Source organism: Phacochoerus africanus, chromosome 13, assembly GCF_016906955.1.
Source record: "Phacochoerus africanus isolate WHEZ1 chromosome 13, ROS_Pafr_v1, whole genome shotgun sequence".
In the NCBI taxonomy this organism is placed as follows: domain Eukaryota; kingdom Metazoa; phylum Chordata; class Mammalia; order Artiodactyla; family Suidae; genus Phacochoerus; species Phacochoerus africanus.
Genome location: NC_062556.1, coordinates 68,011,420 through 68,032,424, shown reverse-complemented (window position 1 = coordinate 68,032,424; position 21,005 = coordinate 68,011,420). Strand labels below are relative to the sequence as shown.

The 21,005-nt window shown below is 42.3% G+C and overlaps 1 protein-coding gene across 1 annotated transcript in view; it reads right to left on the bottom strand.

Annotated features, from left to right (window-relative positions):
• Positions 1 to 13,130, bottom strand: part of TM9SF2 (transmembrane 9 superfamily member 2) — a 61,990-nt gene extending 48,860 nt beyond the window's left edge. The window contains exon 1 of the mRNA XM_047755699.1: positions 12,734 to 13,130. Within this exon, the coding sequence (XP_047611655.1) occupies positions 12,734 to 12,904 (171 nt within the window). The 5' untranslated portion in view covers positions 12,905 to 13,130. The remainder of the gene's footprint in view (positions 1 to 12,733) is intronic.
• Positions 13,131 to 21,005: the final 7,875 nt, after the last annotated feature.

Below are 21,005 nucleotides of genomic sequence, written 5' to 3'. Positions count from 1 at the left end.
GCCCTAAAAAGACCAAAAAAAAAAGAAGTCACAAGAGGGTAATGGCTTCTGTGTGGGACAGTACCGTAACTGAAATGAATAAAATGCTGCTCGGTGCCATTTATATACCTTCTTCACCTGCTTAATATTTTTACTCTACTTCATTACACTCTTTACCTAGAAAAAAAAACCTCGAATGTTAGTCTATTCCAAAGGCTGGCAATTTTTTTTCTTTTTAAAGGGCCAGAGAATAACATTTTAGGCTTTGCTAGACAAGCAGTCTCTGCAATTATAGTGTAAAAGCAGCCAGAAACATGATATAACTGAATGGGCCCAGCTACAGCCCAATAAAACTATCTACAGCACTGAAATTTTTCATGTAATTTTCTCTCATCTCTAAATATTCTTCTTTTTTTTCTAATCACTTAAAAATGTGAACACAATTCTTAGACCAAGGACCCTACGAGACAGACAGCAAGCGAGATTGGACTCCTGGTTATACTTGAGCTCTGTTTTCTAGGTATTTTTCCTTTTTTAAAAAAAAACCTTTTAGGGCCACACCTTCAGCATATGGAAGTTCCCAGCCTAGGGGTCAAATCAAAGCTACAGCTGCTAGCCTACACAACAGCCAAAGCAATACCAGATTCCAGCTGCATCTGCAGCCTACACAGCTCATGACAACACTGGATCCTTAACCCACTGAGTGAGGCCAGGGATTGAACCTACGTCTTCATGGATGCTAGTTAGGTTCATCATTGCTGAGCCGTGACAGGAACTCCTCTAGGTATTTTTCAATGTTCTCTTTATGCAGCCATGCCTGAGGTATGCATACGTTCCCAGGCCAGGGATCAAGCCTGAGCAAGCCTGAGCAACCGCTGTGACAACTCTGGATCATTAACACACTGAGCCAGCAGGGAACTCCCCAGTAGTCTTTAAGTTCACACCTTAGGCATTGCTCTGGCTCTGCTGCAGGCCAGCAGCTACAGCTCCCATTCAACCCCTAGCCTGGGAACCTCCATATGCCACAGGTAAGGCCCTAAAAGACCAAAAAAGACCAAAAAAAAAAAAATTTCACACCTTAGGGGACCCAAAACAGGGCAAAAGGTCCAGAGATCTGATACCATGTAAAAAAAATTCAGGACACTGTTCAAGAGGATATAAATTTAGTGTAAAACTTTCTTCCATTTCTACCCATGGAGAAGGCAAGAATTTCTGCTTAGCCTATGATGTTCTCTGAAGTTTCATGGTACATCTTTCAGCTGTAGGATTATAACATTGAGGGAAAACCCTATTCTCATTTTCTGACTTCTCTTATCAATCCTTTTAAAATCTTTTTTTTAAATCTTCCAAAATGAAAAGGTCTTAATTTTCTGAGTCATCTATCTCCTTGATCATGCCGGCTACTTTTCTCAGAACCTCATTCAACTCTCATATCTTTCTTAGAAGGTATATCATTGAGAATTACAGGCAGAATTCAAGGAACAAACATCAAAGTTTCATACATGTGTACAGAATGACACTGTTACTTTTCACTAGCCTTTTTACCAACAGCATAAATTTTTCAATGACACTCTTCAACTCTTTCCAATGTTCTGTAACTGATAGCTTAGGACTCATCATTTCAAAAATACAATTGTTAATCATTTTTCTTCAAATATACTTTAACTTGTCCATGACCAAATTAATTTACTACTTTTTGTTTTCTGATATAACTTTAAGAGGATTTCTGGAAGCATATTCCCATTGGCTATATATTATGTTAAATACAATAGCTTAATACCACTAGCACATTGAAACATTTCATATTAATTCTCTTGGCTAAATTTCAGATCCACGTTAGCCTTAGGTACTCGTTCTGGAAGTCCGTCTCCACTTCTACCACTCCCCAGGGTTTATTCCCTACTCCATTCCACCCTCAGGCTAACCCACACCACTTTAAATTCCAATTTAATCCTTTTAAAAAACACTCTTGTCAAAACTTCTGTAATCAGATTCACTGGCTCCAAGTCTACTGTAAATCTCTGATTCAAGCTCTGGAAGCCAGGAAGAGTTCTCTTCTAGCCACCGTACTAGTCTCCTGTTTATATAATTTAACATCATTTGTGATTATTACCACATCTACTCCATTTTAGTCTCTAACCCAAAGACCCACACACCCTTCCCTATTTTCCTATTTGCACAGTATTAGTTTTTTTCCATCTTACATTTAGCATTTTGTCTATTACCAAATCCCCACTAAATCTGCCCAATCTGTCAACTTTTCCTGACCTGGTGAAGTAGCTTAAAATTCTACTCCTAATAACAAAAATGTTAACAATGTCACCTAACAAGCATGTTTCAGCCTTGCTTCGTGATTTATAAAGATGCCTACAATTATCAAGGGCTGTTCACAAAGTTTTCCAAAATAGCAATATGCAAAAATAATTCTCACTAATCTTTCACCTAAAAACAAAATTAATTTCATTTTTAAATTTTATTTTCTATTTTAGGGCCGCACCCATGGCATACAGAGGTTCCCAGGCTAGAGGTTTAATCGGAACTGTAGCCACTGGCCTACGCCAGAGCCACAGCAACGTGGGATCTGAGCCGCGTCTGCGACCTACACAGCAGCTCATGGCAATGCCGGATCCTTAACCCACTGAGTGAGGCCAGGGATCTAACCCACATCCTCATGGATCCTAGTCGGGTTCGTTAACCACTGAGCCACAAAGGGAACTCCAAAAACAAAATTAATTTTAACATGCAGCATATAAATAGGGAACACAGCTTCAGTTTGGAGGCAGAAAAGCATCAGACTGCTGAGTTCATTTCAAATCCTAGGTCTGTTGTTAATGTACATGTGCTCAGGGGCAAGTACTTTTGAATGTAAGGAATTAAATAAAAATAAAACAGAAAATACAGAAGCTGCTGTATTTAGTTGGCATACAATAAGTTAAATATTTAACTATAAGCTAGATAAAGACAACTGCTATCTCCTCTTTTAGAGAACTGGAAATTCTTCGATTTTAGTATGATAAGGATAACTTTGAGGGTTTCTATGAGAAGCCCTCACATTAAAGGACATTAAGGACAGTAACTTCTATTTACTGTTTATGCCTATTCATTACTTACTTCTTGGCTATTAGCCTAGAAAATGGGAAAATAATAATTATCAAGCTAGGGAGTACTTGCTCTACTTTAGGACATTTAAAAGACTGGACTACTGGCTCAAAAAAGTAAGTAAACACAACTGCTGCTACCACTGTTAATTCTGCTGTTCTCAGTCCTCCACGTTTCTTCCTTCTACTCTCTTCTGTCACTTTTCCACACTTACTTTTACAGGAAAGTTAGTCCATCATCAGTATCACCAATAAATTATGGACCTTTCTTGTTGTTCAGTGAACTAATCAAAACACACCTAGGGAGTTCCCGTCGTGGCGCAGTGGTTAACCAATCCGACTAGGAACCATGAGGTTGCGGGTTCGGTCCCTGCCCTTGCTCAGTGGGTTAACGATCCGGCGTTGCTGTGAGCTGTGGTGTAGGTGGCAGACGTGGCTCGGATCCCGCATTGCTGTGGCTCTGGCGTAGGCTGGCAGCTACAGCTCCGATTAGACCCCTAGCCTGGGAACCTCCATATGCCGCGGGAGCGGCCCAAGAAATAGCAACAACAACAACAACAACAGACAAAAGACAAAAAGACCAAAAAAACCCAAAAAAAAAACCCACCTAGGATAGTCAGTTCATCTTGGCTATTTTTGTAACACTTTCATTCATTCTTCCTTTTTTAAATTGTGAGAATTTGAAGATTTAAGATTTAGCTTATTTAAAACAAGCTTAGAAATGTAAATTAAAATTAATAGCATCTTTAGTACAGAATAGATTTACAACATACTTGTAAGTACACTACATGTACAATACTGTTTTAAATGTCGACCCTTATAGTGAAACAAGGAAATTTCAAAGTGTCCTAAGAATAATAAGATCCTCATAATATAGTAGAAGAATAAATGTTAAAAACTGAAAGAGAAGTTCCCGCTGTGGTACAATGGGATCGGCGGTGTCTCTGCAGCGCCAGGATGCAGGTTCAATCTGCTGTCCAGCACAGTGTGTTAAAAGATCTGGCACTGCCACAGCTGCAACTGCAGGTCAGATCTGATCCCTGGTCCCAGAGCTCCATATACCACAGGGTGGCCAAAAAAGGAGGAAGAAAGATGTAAAAAAAGTTGCAAGAGAGGATAGAGAAGAGATGGAGTGGGAGTACAGAGTTAGCAGATGCAAACTAGTATATAGAGAAAATGGATAAACAACGAGGTCCTACCATACAGCACAGGGAGCTATATTCAACATCTTGTGATAAACTATAACAGAAAAGAATATAATACGCACACACATATATACATATATAAAACTAGATCACTGTTGTGCAGCAGAAATGAACACAACACTGCAAATCAACTATACTTCAATTTAAAATTGCAAAAAAGGAGAAAGGAAATGAGACTACTAGTGAGCTTATGCAGTTTCATGAAGGGCAAAACTGTGCTACAAACATCATGACATTCATCCCCCAAAAATATAAATACATACACAGATAAAAACAAATAGGGAAAAATACAAACAACTGTTGCCTCTAGGTGTCTAGGTGAATATACAAGTGATCATTACACTATTCTTTCAACTTTTTTGAATTCTGAAAATTGTCACATTTAAAAGTTGGAAAAAGCAAAGGCTGTAAAAGTGAGAGGAGACTTTATTCATATTATGATGTGATGGAAGCCAAATCAAAGCAATAAGAAAGACTAAGGAGTAAAACTTAGTATGAAAAGATGTTAGAAGCAGGAAAGAGGATTTCAAAAAATACACAGGGGGAGACAGTAGAATTTGCAACATATGTGAAAAGTGAAGAACATTCACAGCAACAAATCCTGAAAAACCCTGAGAAATTCATTCAATCAACACATTTATTCAACGCCCACAATGTCCTATATAGACACTGTGAATGCTATAATAAAACAAAATACATGAAGGCTTGCCTTTCAAAGAATTTATAATCCAGATGGGGAAATAGGGCATACATTCAAGGAAGTAAAAGAGAAAAGAAACAAATCTATTTATATGTTCTTGGGATAGTTACTGAATCTCTATGGGGTTTAGTTTTTCTTATTAAAATAGCAATGTGCTATAAGGGGGCAGTATTTCATTAATTTTAGGTCATTTTCCACTCTAAACATCTTCTTTATTCCCCATCCAAAAGTTAAGTGCATCTCCTCCTGGAAATTTGCCTTAAATAGAGACAGCCAACTCTCAAATATCACCGACATGACTTGAAAGAGCCTTAGAGGTCACTTTCTCACATTCCTACTTTCACACTGTTCCAATGAGTTATTACAATCATGAGAAGTTGTGACAACATTAAACATTTTAAGAAAGTTACAGACTAAGCCTAAAACAAGACTGTAAATTCAAAAGCAAGACTTAGATAAAGCAAGGCTGACTGCAATCCCACTCTAAGAAATTTCTCATGGAAACAGTTTATTTAATTTAGATTCTATTGTCTCCCTTCTAATTCCTCTTCCTCCCAAACGTACAATTTTACTTCCAGTCCCCATCTGCCTGCTCTGCGTAAGATCCCAACTTCGGTCAAACCACACCCTATTTTATTGCCTCAGGCATGTCATGCTAGAGGACTGCAACTCTCCCCTATTTCCTTGTTCCTTTGTTTGGGTTCAGCTTTTACAACCACCATCCCATTTGTCCTACCTACAATTGTTTTTCAAGGTAGGAAGGAACTCAGTGAAGAAATGTATACATTGACTTTATACACAAATATGTACAAGGTATACAAATGACTTTGCATAATGATCAAAGGAAGTAACTAGTCACAAAAGGGTCTGAGATACAAAGACACAGCCATAGAAAACCATGGAAGCCTGCACCTTATGCTACATTTAAGTTCTCGCCTCCTAGTTTACTTCCTGTAGAAGTAACAAAAGAATACAGCTGTCTTTTGCCCTACCACTACTTTTTTTTTTTTTTTTTAATCTTTTTGCTATTTCTTGGGCTGCTCCTGCGGCATATGGAGGTTCCCAGGCTAGGGGTCTAATCGGAGCCATAGCTACTGGCCTACACCAGAGCCACAGCAACGTGGGATCCGAGCCACGTCTGCCACCTACACCACAGCTCACGGCAACACCGGATCCTTAACCCACTGAGCAAGGCCAGGGACCGAACCCGCAACCTCATGGTTCCTAGTCGGATTCGTTAACCACTGCGCCACGACGGGAACTCCTACTTTTTTTTTTTTTTTTAAACTTTTTGTCTTTTTAGGGCCACACCCTTGGCATATGGAGGTTCCCAGGCTAGGGGTCTAATTGGAGCTGTAGCCGCCGGCCTACGCCAGAAACACAGCAACGTGGGATATCAGCCGCATCTGTGACCCACACCACAGCTCACAGCAACGCTGGATCCTCAACCCACTGAGCAAGGCCAGGGATTGAACCCACAACCTCATGGTTCCTCGTCACATTCGTTAACCACTGAGCCACGACGGGAACTCCGCCCTACAACTGCTTTAATATTGGAAAAGTCTATAGTGGGAAAAAGTCTGAAGAAGGAAAACCTTAATTCAGATATAACTGTACTATCCAAATAGAAATGCTGAAACTCACAAATGCATGTTCATGAGCTTTGAGTTATCCTCTAACCAATAAAGCCCAGAAGCTGATCTCCTAGATACTTAGGTTCTTCTTCGTCTCTCCCATCAAAAAATAAAATTTCAACTTTAGACTGTACTAAAGAAAGGAATAAATATAAAATCTGGCTGCTTAAAATTGATTACATATGTCACCAGCTCTTTGTTGATAACTGCAGTAATTGTGGAAGTCCAGGATCATGGAAAGTAGCCAGGGATCTGCAGGGCAGGGCAGGAGAAGAGGCAGAGGGCTCAGCACTATCCCCATACAGTGAAGAGCCCAGACCTTGGACTCAGACACTCCTGGAGTTGCACCTTAGCTTCGCTATTTACTAGGTATCTCTGCTTGAGAGAGTACTGCATCTTACTCAGCTTCAGTCTCCCTGTCTAAAAATCACAGGGTTGTTTCAAAGATTAACTAAGGTTAATTATATACCTGGCACACATAAAATACACAAACTGTAGTCTTTATCATTAGCCAAGGTTTGAAAAGTGAGAATAAGAAGAGCAAAGAAAAAATATTCACAAATTTCTCATAAAGATTTTCATAGATAGGAGTTCCCGTCGTGGCGCAGTGGTTAACGAATCCGACTAGGAACCATGAGGTTGCGGGTTCGGTCCCTGCCCTTGCTCAGTGGGTTAACGATCCGGCGTTGCCATGAGCTGTGGTGTATGTTGCAGACGTGGCTCGGATCCCGAGTTGCTGTGGCTCTGGCGTAGGCCGGCGGCTACAGCTCCGATTCAACCCCTAGCCTGGGAACCTCTATATGCCATGGGAGCGGCCCAAGAAATAGCAAAAAAAAAAAAAAAAAAAAGACAAAAAGATTTTCATAGATAGTTAATTTTCACAGTAATAGAGAACAGCGTTGTAGAGCACAATTAAAGTATAATTAACTACAACACTTACTAAGAGGCCACTGTGATAGAAAACTGCAAGGAAGAAGAGGAAGGAAGGTTTGGAAACTGGGCGCCAACGTTGACTAAGCTCAGACCAGTCTCTAGAATTTGTGAGCGTCTGCAGGCAGAGCATACCTCTGCGGTTTTGTTTCAGAAGGTCAAGTAACACCCTTGGAAGGGCTTCCCCTTGTGGAGAGAGCCACAGGCAGCAGGACAGAATTTCATCCAAATGGACCATGCTTGCTTTCCTAATCCTAGCTCTCAGATCCACTATCTGAGAGCAATCAGCAACAAGCACAGGTTCAAAGTAATTTTATTCAAAAATTTAATTTCTGAACAAAGACCTTCTAACTCAGTTCCACATACTTTTTCACAGGAAAAAAGAACAATCCCTGGAATGTGAATTTATCACGAAGTCACTCTTTCTGATGCCAGATTTTGTATTTGAAACAGTGTTAGTAATCCTCACACACTGATTAGTTGCCAGAAGCTTAGAATCAGTGCTCTTATTCTAGGAAAAAAAAAAAAAAAAAACTATGAAAAGACAAAACTAAATATAAGTAAATTATATCAAGTACACTGTTAATTTTACATGTAAATTATATATTTTTTAAATATTTCAAAATCTTCAATCTATCTCTATGGTCAAATCAAAACAGGTAGATATACACTCATTCTTGTATCTGTTCAGAGCAACATTCAGAATTGTTTTCTTAAATTTGACTAATTCCATATACACACTGCTCCCCAAATAAAAGACAGAGAATTCATTAAAGCTTCTAAAAATAACTACCAGGGGAGTTCCCTTCATGGCTCAGTGGTTAATGAACCTGACTAGTATCCATGAGGACTCGGGTTCATTCCCTGGCCTCGCTCAGTGGGTTAAGGATCTGGCACTGCCATCAGTGAAAACTCAGCTCAGAATCTGCGCTGCTGTGGCTATGACGTAGGCCAGTGGTTACAGCTCCGACTGCACCCCTAGCCAGGGGATCTCCATATGCCATGGGTGCAGCCTTAAAAATAAATAAATAAATAAATAAATAAATAAATAAATAAATAAAAATAACTACCAAAAAAGGAAGTTTAAAAGCACAATTTTGGGGAGCTCCCGTCGTGGCTCAGTGGTTAACAAAGCTGACTAGTATCCATGAGGATGTGGGCTTGATTCCTGGCCTTGCTCAGTGGGTTAAGGATCCAGCGGGGCCCTGAGCTATGATGTAGGTCGCAGCCATAGCTTGGCTCCAGCATTGCTGTGGCTGTGGCACAGGCTGGCAGCTGTAGCTCAGACTGGACCGCTATCCTGGGAACCTCCACATGCTGCACGTTCCAACCTAAAAAAACTAAATAAATAAAAGCATGATTTTGATTTTCTTTTTTTATAAAAAAGCTATGAAACCAATTCATCGAAAACTTTTTTTTTTTTTAACCACCAGGGGGTATATTTAGTCATTTTTCCTTCCTAGACAGAAAGAAAATCTTAATCTTTCATCTAAGAACATGACCTATATATCAAACAACAAAAAAGTGGCAAATGTTTTCTAGAATTTAGTTGTTCATGTTGTCAAGCCACTAAATAACTGCTTCAAAATTAAAAGCAGTGTGAACTGCTCACTGATCTTCAGGTACTAGCCATTAGAATGCACTCAGCACACATAAGACTCAATCTAAAGCTAACTGAAATAGTCAAGAACCTGCCCAGGGTAGATTAGAACGGTACATTTTACTACGAAGATCAATTCACTTCTGATCAGTGCTGATTCTACTTCTTGCCATCAACATTATCATCCCTTGATTTTAAGAGAGTAAAATGGATCACAGAAGAAAGGAACACCACGGTTCAATTTCTTTAATGCTGTGGTCTCAAAACCTAACAAAAATAAGACAAACGAGAGAATAAAATAAAAGAGGAACCTCAATAGCAACAAAAGTAATGTGGTATTAAAAGATATCTTAGGTACTCTCATGAAGCTATTAAATTGATAAATAAAAACTATAAATACTGTGGCGACACAGGGAATTAGCCAGCGAGTAGCACAGTGAGTCACACCTATCTTTCTTCAGAGAAACCTACCAATACTAAATAGAACTATAAAATCACTTCTAGCCTTTGACCTAGCAATTTGTGAATATGCTAGTAATTCCTGCTAAATACTTGTTGTACACCTAGAAATGTAATAAAATTCATTAAGTAATAAAATAAATAAATAAATACATTCTAGCAAAGAATTTTTTTTTCTAGAAAAAAAACTAGGACCAATGTAAATGCTCTACAAGCAAGAAACAGTAAGCAAAGTATAGTAAGTAATGGAATGAAATACTACGTCATCAATAAAAACCAGCTGATATTCAAATATATATGTAATGACAGCAAGTTTTTAAAACTTGCCACAGAACAGTCATACTATAAAGGCTAATAAGGACCATAAATCATAAGTTAGAGGAATATGAACAGAATTTTATGTTCACTGGACTTTTGGTTCTATGCTAGTAAACTGAATATAAAATAATTTAAGGAGGAGAAAATGACTAAATCCTCAGGGTTCTTTTGACTGTCTTTCAATATACATAACGAACTAAGTACTGGACTTGGGCTTCACAGGCTATGTAAAGACTACATTCTATGATACACTTATGTTAAAGATAAACGTGTTTCATCTCTACCCTTATGAATGTCTCATTATATTACGACAATGATAAACATTGTACTTTCTCCCTAAGAAATGCAAGATATCTTTAAAGAGGAATATATAATAAGCAAATGTGCTTATCTTTATTTCACAGACGGAAAAACTGGTGGAAACAGTATCAGTGACCTGCTCAATTCATCCAACTCCTGGTACCATAAACTAACAGCATCTTCTGGAAATAATTACTCCCAGTTCACAATGCCCACTTTTAATTTTTAAATTCTCTTCAAGTTTTCTAATCGTATACACAAGACTGTACTCCTTAACAAATACGGAATGGATGAGAAAAAAAAAAAACTGTTAATACCCTGATTGAAGTAATGAAAATTTGAACTATTTACTCTTTTTCTCCTTTGAGAGGCAAAGAGAAGAAATATTAAAGTGTCCTTCAAATTCCACAAGCAAGAAATTCTAGGGAAAAACTGCTAAAAGTACATCTTCCTTAAGATCTGTTTCTACTGACCAAGCTGTAAAAGCAGCTGGCAACGAAGAGGAAATTCAAACATTTCTGAAAAATGATTTGTCTTGTCTGTTTCATCCTTATACTTTTGGAAATTAAAAATCAAAAGGACCCCTGAAATTAATCAAACGTGAACTAAAAGTAGCTACCTAAAGGAGGACCTGTTGAGGAAACAAAAATTATCTAACTGGCAGACTACCTGTAAATTTCACTCATCCTCAAGTTTGAGGTCCCTCTCAAATGTCACTGCCTTTGTAGCTTTCCCTGAAGACTCTAATACATAGCTGTTTCCTCGTTGGTGTTTCAGAGCACTTTGGAGGGACGGCTTTTGGAACATATCAGATTTTGATAATCTGTCATATGCTTATGACATTTACTTTGACATTCCTAGAAGAAAGAAACACATTTTTTTGTCTCTAAGGCACTAGGAATACAAGACTGCTATTAAATTTATATTTTTGGGGGAGTGGGGTTGGTCTTTTTAAGGCCCCACTCGCGGCCTATGGAGGTTCCCAGGCTCGGAGTCGAATCAGAGTGGTAGCCGCTGGCCTACACCACAGCCACAGCAACGTGGGATCCGAGCCGCGTCTGCGACCTACACCACAGTTTACGCCCCACCGGATCCTAAACCCACTGAGAGAGGCCAAAGACAGAACCTGCTGTACTCATGGATACCAGTCAGATCTGTTTCCGCTGAGCCACGACGGGAAAGCCCGATTGCTGTCAAATTTAAATTCGAAGACCAAATTCTAAGTTTTAAAGGCTGGTAACTAAAACATTTAATGGAAAAACCAGGGTGCTTACAGGACTCGCGCTCTCCTCCACTTGGAAGCACTATTTTCTTTCAGTCATAACCCCCAAAGAGTGAAAGCTTCCTGCACTGCAAGTGTATGGGAGTCACAGTATTCAAGTGCTAACTGTTGAGTAACCCATAAATATCCTTAGACATTTTTAGAGATCCAAGTTTTGAAACAGAAACTGTAAAATGCCATGAAAAAATTTAATAGCTTCTTTAGTGCCCTAAAATAAGCTCAAAATTCACAGCTATAGTAAAGTTAGCAGTAATAAAATAAACACCAGCTTTAAAAAAAGCAAACTTAGTAAATAAACCTATTTATAGATTGTAAAAGATTGCTAAATGATTACTTGAATTGTTAAAATTATTAATGGTTTCAAAGAAATTCTCATGCCCCAAATGTTAAGTTTTAGCAATCCAAAATAATTGTATATGTTTCCTGTGCTGCCCTATGCCCAATAATCTAGAAGCAGGTCACTTATTTCTCTTTTACTAGTGGCTAAAGTGAAAAGCTTGAGTTTGAGGTCGTAAGAGGTCAAAGTTTTCAAGGTTTAGCCTAGAAGAAAAGGCCAGCTTCTCCTGTGGTCTGCTCCTTTTAAGTGTTTCAAACAACCTCAGAGAACTAAACAGCGTCATCTTATGTATCTTCTGCATATTAAAAAATCTTTTAATTATGTCAACCATCACAACAATTCTTTATTAATGCACTTTACGCGGCTCTGGGCGTTAAATTCCACAAATAAGGAAGTAATCGCTAATCGTGAGGTTTAAAATGCCAAAAACCTAGAAAGAACGAGCTCGTAACCAACCAGGAGTTCTAGAAAAGTAGCAAATTGGAAGCAATGAACTTAAAAGTTGCTGGAAGATCTGGCCGCCCCCTTCCTTGCAGAGCGTGACCGGGCTGTAAGCGAACACCCCCACTCGTGGAACGCTCGCTGACCTGCACGCATCCAACTCCAAGGGAGCGCCGGACACGCACAGTCCCCGTTTCGGGACAGCTGCACACACACTAGCTCTCTGCCAGACGGGAGGAGAACCCGAGGCCCACCGAGTCCTGCAAAATCCACCCCGATACCAGGCCGTTCCGGAGCCTCCGGCGCACAGCCGCGCCAACCCCAAGCGCTTCTGGGGACACTCGACCGCACCCACTGCTACGCCCCCTTCCCCTCGGGCCCCAGCCGCCCAGGCACGGAGAGGCTTCCCCTTCCGACAATGCACCCGGGGGTCCGTCAGGCCGCACCCACCTTGCACTCGTCGCTCTTTTTTAATTCGTCGCAGAAGTTGACGGGCGCCAGGCCGGGCAGGTAGAAAGCGGCGCCCCGACGCGGGCCCGGGGCGGCCCCCAGCAGGAGCAGCGACAGCAGCCACAGCCGCGGCCACCGAGATGGAAACGACGCCGACAGCCTGGCGCTCATGACGGCTGTTGCGGGGAAAGGGCAGCCGAGCCGCGGGGGTGAAGAGGGAAGGAGGGACGGGGAGGCTCGGAGACGAGGACCAGGCCGCCGGAGCTGAGGGAGGCCGGCCCCGCGACGGACAGTTCCGGTTGCGCTGGGAGACACCACGGGTTCCGCAACAGAAACCGAACCGGGCCTCGACGGAGCATGCGCAACGCCGCCTGCACATGCTCCGTGAGAGCGGCCGCAGGCGCCCCCAGGAGTTTCCGGGAGCCGGAGTGCAGGAAATCCACTTTCCAGGTTTTCAGCGGTCCGGCTGGAGTGGTTGCTGTGAGAGAGGTTCCAGCACTCACGTTCCGATTCCAAATTCCGATCTAGACCTCCCTTGGGGCCCGGCGCCGCAAGCTTTCTGCTTTGTCTCAGTTTCCCGCGGTTTCCGCACCCCAGTAAGCAAAGCAGTTCCAGCAAAATAGGAATCTGGTATCATCATCCTTGAGCACGTTTCTGTTGCTTTTCCTATTGAAGTGATGCGATGCCCTTCTTTGCTGTATACAGACGGATTTGTGTGTTTGTGCGGTGCATTTTTTGAGTATTTTTCAGGGAGAAACTTGTGTTTTTTGGTTTTTGGCAACACCTGAGGCATGCGGAAGTTTTGGGGGCCAGGGATCAAACAGGGGCCACAGCAGTGACCATGCCAGGTCTCTCACCCGAGGAACTCTGAAACTTGCTTTTGGTGACCAAAAAAAAAAAAAAAAACAGAGACAGGGAGAAGAGAAAAAAAATGCACAAAAGTTGTGAGTTAAGTTTTATTCAGGAAATTTACTGAGGACTGTAGCTCGGGAGACGGCCTCTAAGCTCTGAGCAACTGCTCTGAAGAGGTAAGGGAGAAGCCAGGATATATATGTTTTCCTGCTGGAAAAAAAAATAATCAAATATTACTGATATCAAAGATTACTGCTAATCAGGAAGAAAAGACATCTCAAGTTAAGGATTAGTGCTTTTCTAGGTATGAGAAGATGCAAGAATCTGGGTTCACTGAAATTATTCCCTAGATATCCTCTTAACTATCCAGGGTCAGTATCCAGAGCACAGAATACTCCTGTTTTTCTCCATCCTGAATTCCCCTCAGGGCACCCTGTCGGTGGGGGACTGGTTTGATCATTGTAGAAATGGAATGGTGGACAGTCTTTGTTTAAAAAGTCAATTCAGCTGAACCTTAGAGTTCAATCGAATACTTCAGAAGATGGTATTCATGTAGACTTTCTAGCAAGGAATCAACCCAGAAGTACTTCAGCTGAGAAATCAAACAGGGGCACGTTTACTAGATGGACAATTCAGAAATTTGTGGGGCCCCAGGCAATCCTATCTAAATTCTTGTGGGTATCTGCACGTTTTCTCCTGGACAGTTTATAACATTAAATTTTCAAAGGAATCTATGTGCAAAACAGGCTAAGGACCACTGTTCTATGCTGGGGAGTAAGCAGAACATGCTCACAAAGATAGTTCCCACTAAGAACTCCAGCTTTGGAACAGCACTATTAACTTATGGGGACCTTGAGCAAGTTAAATCATCAAGTCCCAGGAAGTATAATAGGATGTCCATTGCGAATGAAAAATGGTACCTGCCATATCTGTCATCAGAGGATGTTGCAGCCATGAAGACAGTACAGCCCCAGCTGACAGTGAGCCCTGAGGGAACTCAGGATGGAGACAAACTGCCAAGCCCTCAGCCACTGCAACTACCGCCAACTGTGCACCCCGAGGGGATTCCGGATGGGGAAAAGCAGGATACTGGTCCTGGATAGCTAAGGCGCATACTGAAGGAGTATTTCCAGTGAGGCCAGACTCCTGCATCTTCCCATACAAAGAACAGTGCTAAATTTAATTAACTCAAGATGTCTGATTTTCTTTAACCGTAATCTTTTAAAGTTCTTACTACCTGGTCTTTCACAAAAACAGCCATTATATCCTGGCTTCTCCCTTGCCTCTTCAGAGCAGTCCTCAGAGCTATCTGAAAGGCTTAAGTCCTCAATTCTGTCCGCCAGATAAAACATAATTCTCAACTTTAAGGTGGTGCATTTTTTTTCAGTCAACACCATATTCTTTAGGTGGTTGTGAAGATTAAGGGGCAAGGGTTAAGCACTATACAGAGGAAAGGCATCAAGTGTTATAATAGAAACTGCAGGTGTAGGGGGTGGGGGTGGTTGGGGGGCCTGAGCAGTTGGATTGTGTTTAGGTCACTTCTCCTTTGAGCAAACAATTAATATATTTGCCCAATGTATTTGGTCTAGGGAAAAAGAATTTATAATGTTCTATTGTTGAAGTCATAGAGATTTCCAATATAATACGAGGAAGCGATGTTTCTCTCCATTTAGAAAGGTAGCAGAAGAAAATTAACATTATTATTATTATTTGCTTTTTAGGGCTGCAATTGTGGCATGAAATTCCCAGGCTAGAGGTCCAATCAGGACTGTAGCTGCTATCCCACACCGCAGCAACAGCAAAGCCAGATCCGAGCCACGTCTGCGACCTACACCACAGTTCACAGCAAGGTAGGAGGATCCTCGACCCACTGAGTGAGGCCAGGGGTCGGACCTGTGTCCTCATGGATACTAGTCGGGTTCTTTTCCACTGAGCTGAGTTACAAGAACGCCAACATTTTTTGTTCACTACCTTCTGTTTATCCAGTACCACTAAATACTTGAACTTCACTATCTCAGTGCCCCCCATCACAAGAAAGGGCACTGCTGACACCCCCCGCCCCGCGCCCCCTTGCTTCTCAGGCCTCAAACCTGGGAGATAACCTAAATTTCAAGTTCCTTCACTCTCCACAAACAGTCCTTCAACAAGTTGTGCTTGCTGGACCGCTGAACTAGACTAAATCCTCCGTACTTACCATGTCCACAGCTACAGCCTAGTTCAAGCCAAAATCTTAGTTCTCTTGAACCTGTACTAAATGCAATAGCCTCTCAGCTTGCACTCTTGACAAAGCGATCTTAAATCTTTAAATCCCTCCGTTCTACTTTCTGCTTAACCCACCCCCCCAGGCACTCCTCACTACTTTATCACTACCTGGAGTTAACGTGGTTATTTGTTTACTGCCTCACTCCTCGTTTATACGTACACCCCGGGGGAGTAAGGACCTGGTCTCTGCACCCCAGAGCCTAGAGCAGCGTATGGCACATAAAGGAGACAAGAGCAGCAAGTAACTAGAAAGTACTGCAGGTTTGGTACCGGCTGGACCATGTAAATTCTAGATCTGAATTCAGAATCGAAGGCTTTTGAGCGCTGAAATAAACCTGAGGTTTTCCAGATGCGTTTAACCTCTTCCACTGACAGAGGAAAGAAGGCGGACTGAGCGCCCGCAGACGGTTACTCCTTGAGACTCAGCGGACGGAGCCGGGGAGTCTATGGCGGGGGGTGGGTCCTTCTAAATCTCACCGCCCCCTCGATCCTCCGAGCTCAGCATCAGCAAAAACCCGGATAAGTGGAGTTCTTCCTCAATAAAAATGATCTCCGGACTTCAGACGCAACCCGGGCCGCCCAGCGCCGAATCGCGCGTGCGCAGGGCCGGCCAGCCTCGCCTCGCCAACTCCTACCCTGGCGACCTTCTCCCCGCTTCCGCCTCCAGAGTTCAGACACGTCATCCCGCACGGCCGGGGCCTGGTGGGAGGGGCCGGGGGCGGAGCTCGGCCGCGGGGCGGGGCGGACTCCTCACTTCCGCATCCAGCCTTGCCAGGGTTTCTTTCTGTTACCTGGGGCAGGTGACACCCAGGTACCGGGAATCTGGCGTGGCGACATTGCTCTGTCCCTCACCCAGGCAGCAAAACGGAATCCCTGGCTTGTGGGCGCCTCCTCCCTGGGCGCTGCCACGCAGAAGGGCTGAGTGAGGATTCTAGTTCCAAACTAGGAAGAAATGAAGTTTTCCTTCCACCCTCCCCTTGACTGTGACGCTCCCTTTCTCCAAGGACTAAATAACACTTCTGACTCGGCCATAAAACTTGAGGGACAGGATTTTCTCCTTTGCTACAGTAGCATTTGCTGGCTCTGATTTAAAGCTGTTAAAAATCCGGTGTTTATTTTTTCCACGGCTTTATGCCAAAATTATTTGGACAGCTGTTTTTCTGAATTTCCCATGGCTTCTATGTATTTCTTCGCAAGTGAAAGCATAGGCTGCCCAGTTAGATTTTAATTTCAGATGAACAATGAATCATTTTTTGGTCTGTGTATGTCCCAAATATTCCATGGGACATGCATATGTTTTATCTGGCAACCCAGCTTCTGGACACGGTGCAGGAAGCATAACTGTAGTCTGCTCATTACATGCCTGTAGCGATTTTCTAGAAGATAAAAATCACCTCATTGCCATTCTATTTCTGATATGAAATTGTGATAGTTCATGGAACCAAAAGTCACCCATAGTCCTTTTTCCTCCCAGTCTAAACACTGTAACTTGGGGAGTTCCCCTTGTGGCACAGTGGTTTAAGAACCCAACTAGTATCCATGAGGATGCGGGTTCAATCCTTGGCTTTGCTCTGTGCATTAAGGAGCCCACATTATGGCAAGAGGCAGTAAGGGTCAAAGATGTGGCTTGGGTCGGGCACTGCTGTGGACAAAAACACCAGAACTTAGAAACGAAAGTGGCCCTTAGGCTATAAACACAACCCTTGGTAGCTCAAAGCCAAGGGTATCTTAAGTTTTAAGATGAAAAATGATTCCCAGGACAACATGATTTGATGTATAGGCCAAAAGTAGGAGAGGTAACCAGAAGAAGGATTATTTGGCCAGCAAAACCTTGAAAAATGAAAGCGACAGAGGCAAATACCGAAGTATAAAGACTCCACATCTGCAATGGTTGTAATCTCTGTGATGTAAACGGAGGTGTTTTAATTGTGTGGCCAGTTCTGCTTGCTCTGAATTTATGCCTTAACCGACTTTCTGCTCACAGGGTGGCTTGTCACATAGTTTGCTTACAGAGAGAGGACATTTGCTGGATTCATGTAGCTGATCTCCTCTGGAGTTGTTGTTTTAACAACTTTATTGATGTGTAATTTACATACCACGCAGTTCACTTACTTAAGTGTACAATTCAGTGGGCTTTAGCAAATTTATTGTTATGCAACTGCCGCCATAATACAGGTTTAGAACATTGCTCCAAATAAAAGCACCTTTAACATTTAACCCCCTTTTCCACACAGCTCCAGGCAGCCACTAATCTACTTCTGGACTCTATGTAACTTTGCCTTTTCTGACTCTTCTGGGTTTTTTAAAAAAAAATTATTAAATAATAATTTTATCTACCCATCAATTTCAGTGTCTGTGGCTAATGTAAATTCACCCTAGTGATAGGTCTGTTTTTAAAGTCTTGACAGGGGAGTTCCCTTCGTGGCGCAGTGGTTAACGAATCTGACTAGGCACCATGAGTTTGCGGGTTTGATCCCTGGCCTTGCTCAGTGGGTTGAGGATCTGGCGTTGCCGTGAGCTGTGGTGTGGGTCGCAGATGTGACTCAGATCTGGCGTTGCTATGGTTCTGGCGTAGGCCGGTGGCTACAGCTCTGATTAAACCCCTAGCCTGGGAACCTCCATATGCTGCAGGAGTGGCTCAAGAAAAGGCAAAAAGACAAAAAAAATAAAAAATTAAAAAATAAAAAAAATAAAGTCTTGGAGTTCCCGTCGTGGCGCAGTGGTTAACGAATCCGACTAGGAACCATGAGGTTGCGGGTTCGGTCCCTGCCCTTGCTCAGCGGGTTAAGGATCCGGCGTTGCCGTGAGCTGTGGTGTAGGTAGCAGACGTGGCTCGGATCCCGAGTTGCTGTGGCTCTGGCGTAGGCCGGTGGCTACAGCTCCGATTCAACCCCTAGCCTGGGAACCTCCATATGCCGCGGGAGCGGCCCAAGAAATAGCAACAACAACAACAACAACAACAACAAAAGACCAAAAAAAAAAAAAAAAAAGTCTTGACAAGAAAATAATCTCTGGCTGTTAGATTATCCTGGATTCCCCAATGTCAATGCCCTCCAACCAAAGACCATGAGGAACACACCAGGGGTTGAGTCTATCACTAGTGGAGTTTATTGTCTGATACAGTGAAGGGAAATGCACACCATGGGGAACCATGAGGTCAAGAGGGGGTGAGGAAGGGGCTCATCGGATTTGGTGCTTGTGCTGGATGATTTGGGGGAGTGTTTAAAGAAATGGAGCTTTGCTCTGGGTTGGATGCTCCCAGGAAGCTGGGGTAATTCTTAAGACTTGATATCTTCTTAGGAGTTCCCTGGTGGCTCAGTGGGTTAAGGATCCAGCATTGTCACTGCTTTGGCTCTCGTTATGGCAGTGGCACAGGCTCAATCCTTGGCCCAGGAACTTCTGCGTGCCGTGGGCATGACCAAAAAAAAAAACCCCAAACCAAAAAATATCTTAGTAAGTCTTGTCTAGAAGGAGGGCAGACTAGTCTGAGGCTAAATCTATAAAACTGGTACAGAAACAACAGTCTCTACTCTTAGTCAAAGTGGGGGATGTGTGGTCATTTTGTGGTATGGAAAATGTTCAGGGTTTTGCCTATGGTCTAGACATAATTACAAAGGGTTCCTGTTTTGTGTTGATCACGGTCAGAGTGGTTCATGTTCTGTGAAATGGTTTATACCCAGCAAGGCCTCACTGTGATTACCAGGCCAGCTCCTGTCAGGGTCTGCTTTTCGCTTGTTCACCAAGATAGTGCCTTGTCTGGAAAACTAGCCAGCCATTCACTCGTCTGTGCCACTAGATATATTTGCCCTTTTCCTGAAACTTTTGCAAAAACTATAATCCTCTGGGTAAAACCCCAACCCTCAAACTCAGATTGATCATTTTTATGAATTTCTAAATGGTTCACCTCCATCTCATAAGTGAGGCAGTGAACAATATCAGCGTTCTACTTGTTTGCTTTCTTTCATGACATGTATCTCTTTTTTTTTTTTTTCTTTTTTGGCCACCCCATGGCATATGAAGCTCCTGGCCCAGGGATCAGATCCGAGCCACAATTGCAACCTAAGCCGAGGCTGTGGCAATGCCAGATCCTTAACCCATTGTGCCAGGCTAGGGACCAAACCTGCGTCCCAGTGCTCCCAAGATGCTGCCAATCCCATTGCACCACAGCGGGAACTCCCATGACCCTCTATCTTTTAAATATAGTTTACCATTATTTGCTGTGCATATAACAACAAAAGGTCCTATCCAGGATACAAGAACTCTTATAAACTCTTATAAAAGATAACTAAATAGAAAAATGGGCAAAAGATAGAACAGGTGCATGAGAAGAGTAGACAGCCCATGGTCAACATGAGTGAAAACATGTTTAACACCATTAATCATATAAGAAAATTGCATATTAAAACTTCAGTGAGATATAAATACTCACACAGCTGAAGAACTAAAATTTAAATTCTGACAGTACCAAGTGTTGACAAGGATGTGGAACAGTTGCAACAGTCGTACTCTGCCAGTCGGCATGTAAATTGGTGGGAAATTATTTCGCCTGCAGGTTCTATAACCCAGAAGTTTCACTCCTAGATCTAAATGCTTACTTACATTCACCAAAAGATGTGTTCACCAAGAGGGAACTCTCTAGTCCATCTATGGTAGAATGGACAAACAGATTGTAGGATAGTTCTACGATAGGATACTACACCACAGTGAAGACAAATTATTGTTGAACACAGCAACGTGCCTTCATCTCATTTGTATGGTTCCACTTATATTAAGTTCAAAAAATTTCTACGATGTCAGAAATTAGGGTGGTGGTTACCTTTTGGAAGCTATGAAGAGGGAGTGAGTAGGCCGGCCTGTGGTGGGGACTGCATGGGGCTGGATAAATGGTCTATAGCTTGATCTGGGTGGTGGTGACCTGGGTGAAGTCACTTTGTAATAGTACATAGCTCTGTGCTCTCATGCACTTGTCTGTATGTATGTTATACTTCCAAAGAAGTTTATTATTATTGTAAATAACATCATCAAGAAGTCGGGAATCACTGAGGTTAGGTGTTGGGTACAGGAGATGCAAGAGGATACCCTTCTCTCTATTCTCATGCGTTTGAAATTTTCCATGGTAAAAATTAGTGTATGTATAATATATATATATATATATATA